General features: G+C 36.6%; 1 protein-coding gene across 1 annotated transcript in view; it reads right to left on the bottom strand.

Moving 5' to 3' along the window:
• The window catches only part of ADAMTS19 (ADAM metallopeptidase with thrombospondin type 1 motif 19), a 281,743-nt gene that overhangs the window by 15,375 nt on the left and 246,353 nt on the right, over positions 1 to 20,015 (bottom strand). Inside the window, exons 20-21 of the mRNA XM_022588714.2 lie at positions 17,527 to 17,731; positions 14,694 to 14,846 (exon numbers count right to left, since the gene is read on the bottom strand). Coding sequence (XP_022444422.2) covers positions 14,694 to 14,846; positions 17,527 to 17,731 — 358 coding nt within the window. The remainder of the gene's footprint in view (positions 1 to 14,693; positions 14,847 to 17,526; positions 17,732 to 20,015) is intronic.

Below are 20,015 nucleotides of genomic sequence, written 5' to 3'. Positions count from 1 at the left end.
AATTTAAGCACTGCCTAAATGTTGATGATTATAAAATGTATATTTCCATCCCATTCCTCTCCTCTGACCTATCTACTAGACACCAGTATTTAATTCTTTTATGGGCACGTGAAACAGTCCAACATAGAATTCATAAACCTTCCCCTCCAACTTGATTCATCTCTAGGCTTCTGTATCTCATATCACAGAACCATTACCCATACAAGTTCTTCAGACCAGAAAGCTAACGTGGGATTCCTCTTAAACACACGAACACCTCCCTCCTTCTCACCTCTCCACAGAAAATCAACCTCACTCCTGTTCATTTTAACCTCATAACAAATTTCTCAAAGCCAACCATTTTCCCCATCTCTACTGATACTACAATACAAATAGTCAGCATTTATTTAGTTACTATATATCTGACCCTTTGCTAATGATTTTTCATAAATTATTTCATTTGGAATCAGTAACTTAACTGAACAGAAAATTCAGAATTCAAACTCAGGGCTGTCTGACTCCATACACTGAATTATCTCACCAATTACCTAACTTATCAAATCCTCTCCCCTTCCTAGAAATTCTATAATATTCTCGTAGCATCTCTCTATATCCATGACATTAATCACTGTTGATACTGCAGCCTGAAAAATGTAAGTATGAAGAAAGTAAGAGATTTCTTTTAATTTCAGACCAAAACTATTAACCAGTTTATAAAATTAAGTTATATATGGATATGGTAGAATTATAAGCATAGAAGTTCCTTTCTTTCAATGTAATTCAGATAAACTGTTCTTTGTATATCTGTGCAGAAAAATTTTAATATGTATAAAAAGAATATATGTAAATATAGTTCACACTATATAACTCTTCTGCATAATATTTACATACTTAATAGTAGTTCTTGGAGAAATTTTCTTATCAGTATGTATATACAAATATATTTTTATAAAGTACAGTGTTCTACTGTTTAAATATAGTATTTTGATTTATGTAACTAGTTAATGGATATATGGACTGTTTCTAAATTTTTGTTGTTTCAAACAAGGCTGCAATGAGCATCTTCATAAATGCAGTTAGCAAATTATTTGAGAATGTCTGTAAGCAAAAGCTATGGCAACAGAGCTGTTGAGTCCAAGAATGTGTGCATTTCAAAATGAGATATTTTTTTCACCTATCAAAATGTTTTTTGAAAAGTTTGAAAACATCCAGTCTTAGAAGTAGTATGGGAAAACATATGTGGAAGCAACAGGGCAGAATTGAGTAAAACAAACTTCCTCCGTATGTCAGCCCCTGGGTATCTCTCAACCCACTTCTCTCATGTTGCCTCTCTGAGCCCTGAATTTGTGTAAGTGTGTGTGTATTTATTTCTAAACAAGTTTGTTAGTTTTAATTCTTACCATATATGGACTCATACATATTTTATATATTGAAAATAAGGTTATATATATACATTTGTTTTTCTAATCTATTCTGCTGTTTGTGTTTTGTCTCCTCAGGTAGATCTTTCCTTTTTAAGTAGCTCAAAATATTTTTCCTTGGTCTATACACATCACTGAAACTGGATTACTTTTACCTGCACAGTTAGAGTATTTTGAAATTTAGAGAGACTTACAGTTGCTTTGGCACATTTTACAGATGTGGGGATTGAGGTTGGGGGGCCTAAGGAACTGCTCTTCTGCATTCAAGGCCGATGCAGGTCGTGCACTCTGGCTGTGCAGATGCTGGGGTGCCACCCCGTCAACCTGCAGCAAAACCAGGGACCTGTTTGTGAAAAGATTTTCCCTTTCATTTACATTTTGCATCCATATGATGCCTTTCTAACTAGCTGATCATTTGCATATTTGTTCTTGCATTGTATACACGTCTTTCTCTGGGTGTCCTGGTGATCTGGTTATGTCTATCTCTGGATATCCTCTGGTATTTGATGAACATATACTTTACTACATCTAAGTAAAAAACACTCAATGCTAAGACTACTGATTTTAGATTTATAACAGTCATCAAATTTCATTATATTTTTATGTGAAACCCTTCCCTTGTTCCCACCTACTGAAGTTCAATAGCCCCAAAATGAGTTTTGGCACGCTCCATGCTCCATCCCCTATAAAGGACATCAAGAGTAATTTTTAACTCAATGACATTTATTTACTGAATTACTTCTAGGTATGGTTTAGAAGGTGAAATTATAGATGCCCTGGTATGCAGCATGAAAGCACTGATAGCATTATTTTAAGAATCTAGTGATTTTTCAAGGATCTATTAAGAAGACAGTATTTTTAACCCCTGTGGATTAAAAAAAATTACTTCTCTCACATTTTTCAATCCAAAGGATGTTAAAATTTATAATTTAATTATACTTATACACACACATATATATACATTATATATATATACATACACACACCCACTTACATACGTATACATAGACACTAATCTCTCTAAATTTTACATTTTCTTTAGATAGAAGACATATACACATAGTATGTATGCCTCATTCTTTTCAAGCTAATATATTTCTGCTATGTTCAATCGTATCAGCCAACTGCGTCTGACTACTTTGAGTAATCCGAATGCTTTGGAAATTCAATATTTTTATATATCTGGGGCAACAGATACAACTCTCGAGAGATCTTAAGAATAAAAATGATAGCAATGCAAAATTGTCCCATTCTCTGGCAGCGCAAAGAGACAGAGACAAAACAATTTGATAGCCAACAGTTTAGGGATTATTATGCATGCTTTAGAAGACAGCTATATTTTTTAGACAGAATGGTGAGTAGCAAGTTGGGTAAATGTTTGGTGGATGTATCTAAACGACATAATAGAAAGTTTTTCTTGAGAAAAACCATCTTACTTATCATTGAGTAATTTCTTTAGTATGAACAGCTTACTCAGAGATAAGTGAATTTTTAAAGTAGATTTTCCTATAATGCAAAATGTCTCTTCTTTAGGATATCTTTGGATAGGTTTCCTCAATGTCTGTATGTTTAAAACCAAGGCCACAATCTTTGATTTCTTTGATTTACTGACTGAGCCAACAATGATAGAACTCAGTATGATAGATTCATATTTGATTATGGGATAGCTGCTCAAATTTTCCTGTCTTATGAGATTATCTATAACTATAAAAATGATGAGCAGTTATCTTTTCCAAATATCAACAGACTTGTAGATGTAATTAGAAAATAATTCTGAATAGAAATGCTAATCCATCCCAAGAACAGTTTTCTGAATTACAGATTATTTCTGTTTGGTTTCCATCTACAAATTTTCTCTAGTTAGAAAAAAATATTTACAAAGCTAGTCTTTGAAATTTAAATAATCCAATGTAAGCTTTCCTAAAGTATGTTACACTAAATAACAAACTAGCTACATGCTCTGTAAAAGTGATCCTTGGTAAAAGTGAAAAAGAAAATACCATAGCCTCTCTTTGAGATTTGCAGTGTACAGAACAACATTTTCTATTTTTACATTCTAGTAGGATATTTAAGTTGGTTATTTACTATTACTGCTAATTATTTCTTTAAATTTGACTGGTAAATCCTTCTAATAAGTGATTGAGCTTCCCTCTACTAACCTGTAACAACCCACTTAGTTTAGTTGTATTAAAACCAGTGATCTATACATATCCTCATTTGGATTCTGGAATATCCTGCAACAACCCACTTAGTTTAGTTGCATTAAAACCAGTGATCTATACATATCCGCATTTGGATTCTGGAACATCCTGCAAGTTTATTTTAATTGGGTTGGGGTATATGCAGCACTGGGTCAGTCCACATATGAAGGAATCCATAGTCCTAAGGTCCTAGCCTAGCCATTGGGTAACAAGAAATCCCTCCTTTGCAATTTTTGGATCTGGGTTTTTTTGTCCCTTTTCATTTAATGCAGAAACACTAGGCTGCAGAGACACATGATTAAAAATGTGGTATTATATAGTCATTTTTTTAAGGATATTCCTGATTGCTTTGATCAAGTTTTGTTTCTTTAAATTTCCCTCAATGATTCCTGAGTTTTCCTTCAGTGAAAAGAAACGTCTTCTGTGATTATTTGTAATTTCCTACCAATGGTAATAAGTCACAATTACCACTGTCCATGTTAATTGGAGGGACAAACTTCTGTGTAGAAAACTGAAGGCAGATCATCAGGCCAAGGACCCTATGAGATTTGGGAACAGCCTATTACCCAGAATTTTACATTCACATGATCTGTCTCTCTAAGAATCCACCGTAACAAACAGTAAGAAATAAAAGAATGTTTTTTTCAGGGTCATGTAAAATGGTACAAACCAAACCACTTGTATTGACTGCTGACCAATCTGGATAAAAGAAAAGCTCGAAATGACAGGGTAATAAATCTTCTATTTGTCTTTCTACACTTCAGTATGTCAGTAAAGAACCTTTCATGACGTTGTTTCTCTGATCATGCACTTGCCTGTTACGAATTGTTTTAACTTAAGAATTATGCAATATGAGACCACTTTAAGGTTATAAATCTTGGTTACACAAAGCACACTTACAGAACTGGTAAAATTTACATGATAATTTAAAAATTTTTTTCAGCTTCTGTTAAAATATGAGAGTGCTAACTACTCAGGAAAAGGCACACTTATTTTCCCATAGTTATTACAGAGTCCTAAGACAATATAATACATCAGGTAGATTTCAATACCATCTGAAGTATGTGTATTAAGAAAATTATTTTTACTAGAAACAATCCAGATACATGCAAGTCTTTCATAGTTACAAAAATAAATTATTAAGCAAGCAATATGGTTTATTTTGAGTTTTAGCCAAAACATTATTTTCAGAGAAAATGCAAAAAATTATTGTAAAATGCCATTTTGAGATCTGTAACTACCTGGAACTAGAAAATCTTCACTACAAGAATGATCTCAAAATAAGTAGAATTCCTATTAACTTAAATGCAAGTTTTATAGTTAGAAAACATATATTAGTTTGATACAATTCCCCTATTAGAAAAAAATACCTTAGTTTTTAGATTCCTCTTCTATTCAAATGAATATGCTGTAGTTTCCGTTTGCAGGATAAGTTAAAGATGGCTCACAATACTGTAAGCTTTATATTTACTGCTTCTAAACAAAGTTATACCATACTATCTGTATAATTAAATCATCCAGAATTATTTCTGCTTCCAGCATTATTTTGAATTATATAATTACAAAAGACTCATAATCTCTTATCCAAAAATCTATTAATCATGTCATAATTTGGTACGTGGCCAAAGCTATTCATTTCCTAGAATTTTAAAGGACTAAATTAAATTCAAATTATAGTGTATGAATGTAATCTAAGAATTAACCAAGGATTTTGTGTGGTTCCAAGGTGTTTTGTGTGTCTTTAAAATTCACTTGAATAAGTATAAACCACTTGTTAATACTGCACAGAAAAGTTAACTCTATAAAAGCTTCATGAAGGACCAAATTCTGTGTAATAGATAAAACAACACTCCTTTATTTGCTCCTCTATTGGCCTCCAATAACGAAAACAAGAAGTTGTAGAAGTTCACATAAAGGCAGAAAGGTCAAGTTCAGCCAGAAAATATATGGCGTATCATTAAACATAAGAGGCTATGTTATTTTTCAAATCAGTGTTCTCTGCTTAGGACAGCTTAAATGAGTAAATACAGACTTATAATGCCAGGAAACAGATGGGTCATGTTTTGCTCTCCCAGGAAAGACCCTAAGGCCATATCTATATCAAAATGTGGCATATGATTATTTCAATGGTTAACTCAAGCCAGAGCAAAGCAACCACATTGTTTTTGTCCTGTTTTTGCCAACTTTCTAGTCTCAATGAAATAAACACTAGCATTGTTTAATAAAGGCTGTATTATATCTACTTAGAAATCAGAGTTAACAATTATATGACGGGAGATTTTCTCTTTGAGTATATCTATAATTTTCCCTGTCAAGCTGAGAGCAATTTTCCCACTGTTTACACAAAACCACCAAAACATAAATGCTAGAAATCACATAGGCTGATACAAATGCAGTAAACAGTTTGAGGCATAAGCCATATTCTTAGTAAGCCTCTGTTTAGCTAGTATTACCTCGGTTCAAGTGGTCAATGGCTTTTAGACAGTGTGAAAATCTGAGAATATACATATTTTAACTGATTCTCTAGTGATTCATCCATATTATTGAGGGAGGAGCAGAATTTCAGAGCTAGACCTTATGGATAGCCCATTGAATAATTCTGATTAAAGCCAACCCAGGGCTTAATTTTAAGTCCATTTAGGTTTACCAAGTGTTTAAAAATATCAGTAGAATTTGAATGAAACTGACAGATTAGTTGACTTCAGAGGAGCATAGAAATCGACCCACAATTGCACCCATCTTGTTGCTATTCTTATTCCAGGAACACAGCTGATAAGAGTAAGAGATTGATGTGTTTCCTCTGCCCATGAATACTTAAATCACTGACACTTATTAATAATCACAGCACTATTCCTTTTCTCTGTAATTATTTTGGACTGGTCTTCATTTTAACATGAAAGTGATATCTTAGGAGTAAGACAGGAGGGGAGAAATCAATAAATTCACATGGAGCCACTGGCTTTAATTTGTGCATGCCATTAGAATCTGTTATGCTGAGAACTCAGTCATAAACGAAGAAAGAGAAAACAGCTTTAAGGAAAAGAACAGACATATTCATATAAAGAGGATAGAAAATGCAACATAACTGTATCTTCTACATAAGCAAACAAACAAACAAACACACCAACAAACAAAACTTAAAAGTCATGGAGTAAGACTGGCTCAAGATGGTGGAGTAGAAGGACATGCGCTCACTCCCTCTTGCAAGAGCACTGGAATCACAACTAATTGCTGAACAATCATCAACAGGAAGACACTGGAATTCACCAAAAAGATGCCCCACATCCAAAGACACAGGAGAAGCCACAGTGAGATGGTAGGAGGGGCGCAATCACTATAACATCAAATCCCATAACCGTTGGGTGGGTGACTCACAAACTGGAGAACAATTATACCACAAAAGTCCACCACTGGAGCAAAGGTTCTCAGCCCCACATCAGGCTTTCCAACCTGGGTGTCCAGCAACGAGAGAAGGAATTCCCAGAGAATCAGACTTTGAAAGCTAGCGGAATTTGACTGCAGGACTTTGACAGGACTGGGGGAAACAGAGACTACACTCTTGGAGGGCACACACAAACTAGTGTTCATATCAGTACCCAGGGAGAAGGAGCAGTGACCCACAGGGGACTGAACCAGATCTATCTACCTGCTAGTGTTGGAGGGTCTCCTGCAGAGGCAGGGGGTGGCATTGGCAGGGGACAAGGACACTGGCAGCAGAAATTCTGGGAAGTACTCCTTGGCATGAGCCCTCCCAGAGTCTGCCATTAGTCCCACCAAAGAGCCTGTAGCCTCCAGTGCTGGGTCACCTCAGGCCAAACAACCAACAGGGAGGGAACCCAGCCCCACCCATCAGCAGACAAGCCGATTAAAGTTTTACTGAGCTCTGCCCACCAGAGCAATACCCAGCTCTACAAACCACCAGTCCCTCCCATCAGGAAGCTCGCACAAGCCTCTTAGATACCCTCATCCACCAGAGGGCAGACAGCAGAAGCAAGAAGAACTACAATCCTGCAGCCTGTAGAACAAAAACCACATTCACAGAAAGATATACAAAATGAAAAGGCAGAGGACTCTGTACCAGATGAAGGAAGAAGACAGAACCCCAGAAAAACAATGAAATGAAGTGGAGATAGGCAACATTCCAGAAAAAGAATTCAGAATAATGATAGTGAAGATGATCCAGGACCTCGGAAAAAGAATGGAGGCAAATATCGAAAAGATGCAAGAAATGTTTAACAAAGACCTAGAAGAATTAAAGAAAAAACACTTAAAAGAATTAAAGAACAAACAAAGAGAGATGAACGACACAATAACTGAAATGAAAAATACACCAGAAGCAATCAATAGCAGAATAACTGAGGCAGAAGAATGGATAAGTGACCTGGAAGACAGAATGGTGGAATTCACTGCTGCAGAGCAGAATAAAGAAAAAAGAATGAAAAGAAATGAAGACAGCCTAAGAGACCTCTGGGACAACATTAAATGCACCAACATTCACATTATAGGGGTCCCAGAAAGAGAAGAGAGAGAGAAAGGACCCGAGAAAATATTTGAAGAGATTATCATTGAAAATTTCCCTGACATGGGAAAGGAAATAGCCACCCAATTCCAGAAAGTGCAGAGAGTCCCATACAGGATAAACCAAGGAGAAACATGCCAAGACACACATTAATCAAACTGACAAAAATTAAACACAAAGAAAAATTATTAAAAGCAACAAGGGAAAAATGACAAATAACATACAAGGGAACTCGCATAAGGTTAACAGCTGACTTCTCAGCAGAAACTCTACAAGCCAGAAGGGAGTGGCGTGTATATTTAAAGTGATGAAAACGAAGAACATACAACCAAGATTATTCTACCCGGCAAGGATCTCACTCAGATTCAATGGAGAAATCAAAAACTTTACAGACAAGCAAAAGCTAAGAGATTACAGCAGCACCAAACCAGCTCTACAACAAATGCTAAAGGAACTTCTCTAAGTGGAAGACACAAGAGAAGAAAAGGATCTACAAAAACAAACCCAAAACAATTAAGAAAATGCCCATAGGAACATACATATCAATAATTACCTTAAACGTGAATAAATTAAGTGTTCCAACCAAAAGACATAGGCTTACTGAATGGATACAAAAACAAGACCCATATATACGCTGTCTAAAAGAGACCCACTTCAGACCTAGGGACACATACAGACTGAAAGTGAGGGGACGGAAAAAGATATTCGATGCAAATAGAGATCAAAAGAAAGCTGGAGGGCTTCCCTGGTGGCACAGTGGTTATGAGTCTGCCTGCCGATGCAGGGGACACGGGTTCGTGCCCCGGTCTGGGAAGATCCCACATGTCGCGGAGTGGCTAGGCCCGTGAGCCATGGCCATTGAGCCTGCACGTCTGGAACCTGTGCTCCGCAATGGGAGAGGCCACAACAGTGAGAGGCCCACATACCGCCAAAAACAAAACAACAAAAAAAGAAAGCTGGAGTAGCAATACTCATATCAGGTAAAATAGACTTTAAAATAAAGAATGTTACAAGAGACAAGGAAGGACACTACATAATGATCAAGGGATCAATCCAAGAAGATATAACAATTATAAATATATATGCACCCAACATAGGAGCACCTCAATACATAAGGCAAATGCTAACAGCTATAAAAGAGGAAAACGACAGTAACACTATAATAGTGGGGGACTTTAACACCTCACTTACACCAATGGACAGATGATCCAGACAAAATTAGTAAGGGAACACAAGTTTTAAATGACACAATAGACCAGATACATTTAATTGATATTTATAGGACATTCTATCCGAACAGAGAAGATTACACTTTCTTCTCAAGTGCACACGGAACATGCTCCAGGATAGATCATATCTTGGGTCACAAATTAAGCCTCAGTAAATTTAAGAAAATTGAAATCATAGCAAGCATCTTTTTTGACCACAACGCTATGAGATTAGAAATCAATTACAGGGAAAAAATGTAAAAAACAAACACACATGGAGGCTAAACAATACGTTACTAAACAACCAAGAGATCACTGAAGAAATCAAAGAGGAGACCAAAAAACACCTAGAGACAAATGACAACAAAAACATGATGATCCAAAACCTATGGGATGCAGCAAAAGCAGTTCTAAGAGCGAAGTTTATAACAATACAATCTTACCTCAGGAAGCAAGAAAAATCTCAAATAAACAATCTAATCTTGCACCTAAAGGAACTAGGGAAAGGAGAACAAACAAAACCCAGAGTCAGTAAAAGGAAAGAAATCATAAAGATCAGAGCAGAAATAAATGAAATAGAAACAAAGAAAACAATAGCAAAGATCAATAAAATTAAAAGCTGGTTCTTTGAGAAGATAAACAAAATTGATAAACTTTTAGCCAGACTCATCAAGAAAAAGAGGGAGAGGACTCAAATCAGTAAAATTAGAAATGAAAAAGGAGACATTACAGCAGACACTGCAGAAATACAAAGCATCATAAGAGACTACTACAAGCAACTCTGTGCCAATAAAATGGACAACCTGGAAGAAATGGACAAATTCTTTGAAAGGTATAAACTTCCAAGACTGAACCAGGGAGAAACACAAAATATGAACAGACCAATCACAAGCAATGAAATTGACTGTAATTAACAATCTTCCAACAAACAAAAGTCCAGGACCAGATGGCTTCACAGGTGAATTCTATCAAACATTCAGAGAAGAGCTAACACCCATCCTTCTCAAATTCTTCCAAAAAATTGCAGAGGAATAAACACTCCCAAACTCATTCTACAAGGCCACCATCACACTGATACCAGCACCAAACAAAGATACTACAAAAAAAGAAAACTACAGACCAATATCACTGATGAGTACAGATGCAAAAATCCTCAACAAATACTAGCAGACAGAATCCAACAAGACAAATAAAGGATCATACACCATGATCAAGTGGGATTTATCCCAGGGATGCAAGCATTCTTCAATATATGCAAATCAATCAATGTGACACACCATATTAACAAATTGAAGGATAAAATCCATATGATCATCTCAATAGATGCAGAAAAAGCTTCTGACAAATTTCAACACCCATTTATGATAAAAACTCTCCAGAAAATGGGCATAGAGGGAACCTACCTCAGCATAATAAAGGCCATATATTACAAACCCACAGTAAATATCATTCTCAATGGTGAAAAACTGAAATCATTTCCTCTAAGATCAGGAACAAGACAAAGATGTCCACTTTGGCAACTATTATTCATCACAGTTCTGGAAGTCCTAGCCATGGCAATCAGAGAAGAAAAAGAAATAAAAGGAATACAAATTGGAAAGGAAGAAGGAAAACTGTCAGTGTTTGCAGATGATATGATACTATACACAGACAATCCTAAAGAAGCCACCAGAAAACTACTAGAGCTAATCAATGAAACTGGTAAAGTTGCAGGATACAAAGTTAATGTACAGAAATCTCTTGCATTCCTATACACCAACAATGAAAGGTCAGAAAGAGAAATTAAGGAAAGAATCCCATTCACCACTGCAACAAAAAGAATAAAATACCTAGGAATAAACCTACCTAAGGAGGTAAAAGTCCTGTACTCAGAAAACTATAAGACACTGATGAAGGAAATCAAAGGTGACACAAACAGATGGAGAGATATACCATGTTCTTGGATTGGAAGAATCAATATTGTGAAAATGACTATACTACCAAACAAAGCAATCTACAGATTCAATGCAATCCCTATCAAATTACCAATGGCATTTTTTACGGAACTAGAACAAAAAATCTTAAAATTTGTATGGTGACATAAAAGACCCCAATAAGCCAAAGCAATCTTGAGGGAAAAAAACGGAGCTGGAAGAACCAGACTCCCTGACTTCAGACTATACTACAAAGCTACAGTAATCAAGACGGTATGGTACTGGCAGAAAAACAGAAAGATAGATCAATGGAACAGGACAGAAAGCCCAGAGATAAACCGACGCACCTATGGTCAACTAATCTATGACAAAGGAGGATATACAATAGAGAAAAGACAGTGTCTTCAATAAGTGGTGATGGGAAAACTAGACAGCTACATGTAAAAGAATGAAATTAGAACACTCCCTAACACCATACACAAAAATAAACTCAAAATGGATTAGAGACTTAAATGTAAGACTAGACACTATAAAACTCTTAGAGGAAAACTTAGGAAGAACACTCTTTGACGTAAGTCACAGCAAGATCCTTTTTGACCCACCTCCTAGAGTAATAGAAATAAAGAAAAAAAAAAACCAAATGGGACCTAATGAAACTTAAAAGCTTTTGCATAGCAAAGGAAGCTATAAACAAGACGAACAGACAACCCTCCGAATGGGAGAAAATATTTGCAAAAGAATCAAGGGACAAAGGATTAATCTCCAAAATATATAAACAGCTCATGAAGCTCAATATTAAAAAACCATACAACCCAATCACAAAATGGGCAGAAGACCTATTGGTCTTCTGGGAGAAATAGACATTTCTCCAAAGAAGACATACAGATGGCCAAGAGGCACATGAAAAGATACTCAACATCACTAATTGTTAGAGAAATGCAAACCAAAATGACAATGAGGTATCACCTTACACCAGTTAGAATGGGCATTATCAGAAAATCTACAAACAACAAACGCTGGAGAGAGTGTGGAGAAAATGGAACCCTCTTACACTGTTGGTGGGAATGTACACTGATACAGCCACTATGTAGAACAGTATGGTGGTTCCTTAAAAGACTACAAATGTAATTACTATATGAACCAGCAATCCCACTACTGGGCATATACCCAGAGAAAACCATAATTCAAAAAGACACATGCACCCCAATGTTCACTGCAGCACTATTTACAATAGCCAGGTCATGGAAGCAACCTAATGCCCATCGACAGACGAATGGATAAAGAAGATGTAGTACATATATACAATGCAATATTACTCAGCTGTAAAAAGGAACGATATTGGATCTTTTGTAGAGACATGGATGGACCTAGAGACTGTCATACAGACTGAAATAAGTCAGAAAGAGAAAAACAAATATATATTAACGCATGTTTGTGGAATCTAGAAAAATGGTACATATGAACCAGTTTGCAAGGCAGAAATAGAGACACAGATGTAGAGAACAAACGTATGGACACCAAGCGGGGAAAGTGGGGTGGGAAGGTTGGTGCTGATGGGATGAATTGGGAGATTGGTATTGACATATATACACTGTGTATAAAATAGATAACTAATAAGAACCTGCTGTATAAAAAAATTTAAAAAATTTTAATAAAAAGTTATGAAGTAAAAAAGAACATTTATTAGAGCTATCCATTACTTTCCTTACTCACAAAGGCTGTTCTAGCTAGGTAGCAATGTATTGATAGTAACATAACAAAACCAATTCAAAGTAATTCAATACAACCTATTTAAAAATTACATACATGTAAATTGTGGTAAAATAGAAAAAAAGTTTTTAGGCTTAGCACAGAAAACCAAAATCAATGTTTTCTATGATCTCCCCAGTTAATTTTGATTTTCCTTAAGATTTGACGAGAGGCCACAAAATAGGCACATTTATTAATCAATTATAATAGTATTTGTCATGCAAATAGGATTTGCTAGCCTTATTTCCATATGAAGCAATGTTGGACAGCTTAGAGTTCTGGGTCATAAATTACAATAAAACCTGGATCTTCTGTTTTTTGCAATGACAATTTTTTTTTTTTTTGCGGTATGCGGGCCTCTCACTGTTGTGGCCTCTCCCGTTGCGGAGCACAGGCTCCGGACACGCAGGCTCAGCGGCCACGGCTCACGGGCCCAGCCGCTCCGCGGCATGTGGGATCTTCCCAGACCGGGGCATGAACCCGTGTCCCCTGCATCGGCAGGCGGACTCTCAACCACTGCACCACCAGGGAAGCCCCAAATTTTGTTTCTTATAGTTAACTAGGAGTTAACAACATTTATCACTTAGAATATTTCTATTAATTAATAATGTTGGAAAAATATTGCATATCTATTCTAGTAGTTTTAACTTTTTCTTAGAGCAGAATTATTTCATTTAAGGAAAGCATCTAGAATTTCATTAGCCAAGATGAACAAATGCAGAGTTTCTACAACTGATAGGGAGCAATAGGTGATCCTCCCCACACCCCTCCAAGGAGTACTTTCATTTCCTCAACCTAGTTTAAACCTTCAGTGCTGAATGAAGTGTCAATATAAAAATACCTTGAAAACAATGGTGTTGTCTATTCTCCTTATTTCAGTCTTATGGAAACAAAGACACAGAGGTATCTAATGAGGGAGTCCTAACCATCCCCCATGTTTCTTAACTTCCAAGCCGTGCCCTTCTCTATCACACTACAGTACTCTATTTTCCTCTTGTAGAATTGGGAAACATAAACCCTGAACATGAAAGAAATTATTTAGGATTAGTTTGGAATTCTCTTTTGTTTAAAAGTTGTTTACTCTGAAGTGTGAGATTTCCCTATATGGTTCACCAGCTAAAAGCTGCATGGATTGGGCTGATATTTCCTAATTCTGTAATCAGGGATTGATTTACATTGTTGACAAATGCATCCTTTAGAATCCCAACGTAAACTTTAAATGTTCGAAGTTGTGGAAAGAGTATAGTGCACTGAGAACTCAGATATGATGTTAATACGCAAACTGTGTTGGAGAGGAAAGGCATGAATAATCATAAGAAAATAGATTTTAAATGTCATGAATTTCTTGTTGGGCAATAACGAGGAGGCTGGCTAACCACAGTGTACTGTACAATGAAAACATTTCTTCCAGAATGTCCTTTAGGGTTATTTGTGAATAGCTACCACTCGCCCCTCCATGCTCTGGCAGCCACCATTTTTTTTCCAGTATTTTACACATTCTATCTTACTTATTCCTTAAAACAGTTTTATTGCGATTATGACCACAGACAGACAGGCAGGCTTTGAACCTGGGTATTTAATACTCTACCTCCATGATCTCTATTCTCTATGCCTCCTAAACTTCAGACTGTGTGGCTATAGTACCCAGGACAATGTTGACATTAGTGAAACTCAATAATGAGAATGTACAGAATGATTCTCACCTTAGACCAGTCACCCATTCGCCACACATAGCATTTGGAGTAATCCTCGCAGTCCTCAGCCTCCCTGGGTCTGGTGGAGAGGACGCATTTCTTTCTGGGGTTAGTACACCTCACAGTCCGATGACGTACACCTTTGCCACACTTCACTGAACACTGGAAGATAACAGCGGAGAAGTGTGGATAAAGCTGGTGATTAAGAGATACAGACTGATGATCAAATTACATTAGGAATTGGTTCTCATCATCTCTCACAAGCCTATCACCCACATAAAGGCCAGAATGAAGGAGAAGGAGAAGGAGAACACCAGGCTACAGCCCAGCATCAGAGGCCAGGTGGAGCTTCGGTATAGTGCTAGGGGTGAATGGGTTTCAGGAACACAGGACCATTACTACAGACAGTCCTGTAACACAGGGATTGTTTATGAAAGACAAATAATAAACAACGATCAAAATGTAAAATGCTAAAGCTGACTGACATCAATTTTTTGCATATAATTATATAAGGAAATTCATTTTATTTTTGCTAAGATTTAGTTTGTTTTAGCCTTAGGTGTTTGTGAAAAATGACAATTTCTAAGAGAATATCATTTCTCAAAACTTTTCTTAAAGCTAAAACAGAGAAAACATAGCAAAAACAAAACAGTTGCTTTACATAATTATACACCCCTAGAAATAATCATTCTCAATGGCTATATGGATTGAAAATATAATTCAGTTCAAAATAAGTTTAGTTCATTTCATGAATAATTGATGCTTGACTGACAGTGTGACATAACAGGTATGAAGCATGTAAGATGTACCTGACCATACCGTTTACATTTATGCTCCCCATTATGGAATATGTATAAAGCTTCCCAGTTTTACAAAGTTATGCATCACTGATTATCTGGACACAGGAACCAAAATGGCATTGGGTGGGAGACGGGAGAGGGAGGGGGGGATGAGAGATACAGCAAAACTTGACAACCTAATTTATATCTGTGTCTAAAAAAGGTCCAAAGAAAGAGGTGAAGGTATGCACTTAGCAAGAATGTAGTAGAGGAATAACCATGCAGATTCCAGTAGTTGTCTTCCTGAAAACTTTAGCATGGAACTCCTGAAGTTTTAAATACAATAATATTTGCACAAATGCGTCGTTGTCTCATAATTTATGGTTTGCATTTGAATATCCTGAGGCTTAAGGTGGACTACATTGTGATTTGGCATTTTAAGATTTACGTTTTTATTTTTTGCAATCAAAACTAACCTTGATCCATAAACTCAATTTTTATATTAAATCAAGACAAAAGAGACATTTTTAAAATTGGTACATTGCATTGACCTATTACTTCTCCTACCTGGTGCCAAAAATCTGTATGGTAGGATATTTCTGACCTATTTCCTCCTGAAGAGTTTGCAGAAATGCTAGTTAGGCTGAAGGAACTGTATTTCTGTTTCTCTGATGTTCACATGAGTCTTTTCTCCAGATTGTACTCATCCATTTTCATGTAAAATTGGACAATCCATTCATTCTAAAAGTACTCATTACAAATGAGGAAGAATCTATGCCAGAGTGAGATATAGCTTAGAAAAGTAAGACAAGAGAAAGTCACACTATTTGCTAGTGTGTTTTTTTTGGGGGTGTTGGGTAAATTGAAGAATATTCCCAAACCTCATTATCTAAGCTACTTTATCCTCAATTTTCAAAAGAATGGCTACTTATTGCAGCCTAGCATTTTCTATTTGTCATTTTTACATCTTAGCTAATATTCTGAAATGAAGCATATTTTGCTCTGGGTGTGTGTGCACATATGTCTTTGTGTATACATATGCGTATACAAGTGTGAGGGTGTTTATGTGTGTGTGTGTGCATGTACGCACACGCTCGCCTAAAATGCTCCAGAGCAGCTAGTAAATATAAGTAATGACTGGTGTTATCATAAGAAGATATGTATCATGATAACAGAAAATAAGCATACAGTTTGGCATGGAACAAAGCTGCATGTTACATACTACATGCTAGTGGGGGTATGGTGCAGTGAGCCTGGCAGCATTGGCTTCAAATCCTAGCTCCAACACTAAGCAGGACTTTGGGTAAACTATTTAATTTCTCTGAGCTGTAGTATTTCACAAGGGTGAAACTTAACTATTTTGCATTGCTGATTAAATATCAACAAGATACTAAATATGAAGTAAGAACAGAATCCCTGCTCACAGGAAATGACTGCTAAATGTTAATGTCCTTTCTTCTCCTTTCTCTTCTAATGCTCAGGAATATGAGTCAAATGTGTATTTTTTTTAACATCTTTATTGGAGTATAATTGCTTTACAATGGTGTGTTAGTTTCTGCTGTATAACAAAGTGAATCAGCTATACATATACATATATCTCCATATCTCCTCCCTCTTGCGTCTCCCTCCCACTCTCCCTATCCCACCCCTCTAGGTGGTCACAAAGCACAGAGCTGATCTCCCTGTGCTATGTGGCTGCTTCCCACTAGCTATCTATTTTAAATTTGGTAGCGTATATAAGTCCATGCCACTCTCTCCAAATGTGTAATTTCATATGTGTCCACTAAAGAGTATACTCATGGTAAAGAAATAAAAAAGCTAGATTCTAAAATGTATATAATATATGCTCTTGATTACGTTACAATAGTCACAGAACAAATCTGTTTTCTCCTACTTTCAAAATTACTTATAATGAATGTATTCCTTTTATTACCAGAAAAACCAATAAATGGTGCTAAAACTGCCATGCAGAGAGACTCTGAACATGATAAAATATGACCTTATATAGGCTACGAGTAAGAAAATCAGAGGGAAACGGAGAAGCATCAGGGTGGGTATCGCACCTCGGACCACACGCCCGCCTCCCACACGGTCATGCAGTCCTGGCCCTCGCAGCGCTGGGTGGAGGCCGGCTTGGGCCCGACGCAGTCCCTCTCCTGGGCTCTCATCAGGGTTCCATTGCTCAGCTGCTTGGTACAGGCCACTTGTCTGCTCTGCATCCCTTTTCCACAAGTTCGTGAACATGGGGTCCATTCTGTCATCATCCATCTAAAAGTAAAGCAAGAGTCACTGAGACAAGTTAAAAGATATCTACTTACTACATATTTTGACATGGATAGAATTAGCAGAATGTCTACACAATAGATGTATACCTTTTCTTTTTTCTTTTTACTAATATTTGAGGTTTCCCTAAGACACCCAGGCTTTCTATTGCTTCTCCACACTTCTCATCTCAGGGCCTTGCTCTTATTAGAATCTCAAAGGATGTATTAGACTCCGTCCCTGTCATGCTGCACGCTTTGCCTGCTGCTGCCCGTCACGTCATATTGCCATACTGAGGTACCTAACAAGTATAAAGTTGCTAATATACATGAGTTGGTCCTATTCTTTGCATTTTCAAACTTCACAATAACCCTACATATTAGGTACTACAACTATCGTGGCCTTTTACAGAAAGTGAAACCAAGGCAAGGAGAGGTGTAGTAATTTACCAAAGGCCACAGGCTGTGGAGTCAGAAATTGAAATCAGGTTGCAGACTACCTCACAAAAATACATGTGCAGGTATTTGCAACCTAACCTTGCACCAAAAGCAATTAGAGAAAGAAGAACAAAAAACCCCCAAAGTTAGCAGAAGGAAAGAAATGATAAAGATCAGATCAGAAATAAATGAAAAAGAAATGAAGGAAATGATAGCAAAGATAAATAAAACTAAAAGCCGGTTCTTTGAGAAGATAAACAAAATTGATAAACCATTAGCCAGACGCATCAAGAAAAAATGGGAGACAACTCAAAACAATAGAATTAGAAATGAAAAAGGAGAAGTAACAACTGACACTGCAGAAATACAAAGGAGCATGAGAGATTACTACAAGCAACTCTATGCCAATAAAATGGACAACCTGGAAGAAATGGACAAATTCTTAGAAATGCGCAACCTCCCAAGACTGAATCGGGAAGAAATAGAAAATATGAACAGACCAATCACAAGCGCTGAAATCGAAACTGTGATTAAAAATCTTCCAACAAACAAAAGCCCAGGACCAGATGGCTTCACAGGCGAATTCTATCAAACATTTAGAGAAGAGCTAACACCTATCCTTCTCAAACTCTTCCAAAATATAGCAGAGGGAGGAACACTCCCAAACTCATTCTATGAGGCCACCATCACCCTGATACCAAAACCAGACAAAGATGTCACAAAGATAGAAAACGACAGGCCAATATCACTGATGAACATAGATGCAAAAATCCTCAACAAAATACTAGCAAACAGAATCCAACAGCACATTAAAAGGACCATACACCATGATCAAGTGGGGTTTATCCCAGGAATGCAAGGATTCTTCAATATACGCAAATCAATCAACGTGATACACCATATTGACAAATTGAAGAAGAAAAACCATATGATCATCTCAATAGATGCAGAGAAAGCTTTTGACAAAATTCAACACCCATTTATGATAAAAACCCTGCAGAAAGTAGGCAGAGAGGGAACTTTCCTCAACATAATAAAGGCCATATATGACAAACCCACAGCTAACATTGTCCTCAATGGTGAAAAACTGAAACCATTTCCACTAAAATCAGGAAGAAGACAAGGTTGCCCACTCTCACCACTCTTATTCAACACAGTTTTGGAAGTTTTAGCCACAGCAATCAGAGAAGAAAAGGAAATAAAAGGAATCCAAGTCGGAAAAGAAGAAGTAAGGCGGTCACTGTTTGCAGATGACATGACACTATACATAGAGAATCCTAAAGATGCTACCAGAAAACTACTAGAGCTAATCAATGAATTTGGTAAAGTAGCATGATACAAAATTAATGCACAGAAATCTCTTTGCATTCCTATACACTAATGATGAAAAATCTGAAAGTGAAATTAAGAAAACACTCCCATTTACCATTGCAGCAAAAAGAATAAAATATCTAGGAATAAACCTACCTAAGGAGATACAAGAGCTGCATGCAGAAAATTATAAGACACTGATGAAAGAAATTAAAGATGATACAAATATATGGAGAGATAGACAATGTTCTTGGATTGGAAGAATCAACATTGTGAAAATGACTCTACTACCCAAAGCAATCTACAGATTCAATGCAATCCCTATCAAACTACCACTGGCATTTTTCACAGAACTAGAACAAAAAATTTTACAGTCTGAATGGAAACACAAAAGACCCTGAATACCCAAAGCAATCTTGAGAACGAAAAATGGAGCTGGAGGAATCAGGCTCTCTGACTTCAGACTATACTACAAAGTTACAGTAATCAAGACAGAGTGGTACTGGCACAAAAACAGAAATATAGATAAATGGAACAGGATA

This window comes from Delphinapterus leucas, chromosome 3 (genome assembly GCF_059928025.1).
Source record: "Delphinapterus leucas isolate spDelLeu-1000000601 "Yukka" chromosome 3, BTC_Dleu_Yukka2, whole genome shotgun sequence".
Lineage (NCBI taxonomy): Eukaryota > Metazoa > Chordata > Mammalia > Artiodactyla > Monodontidae > Delphinapterus > Delphinapterus leucas.
This window is presented reverse-complemented; position numbering and strand designations above follow the sequence as displayed.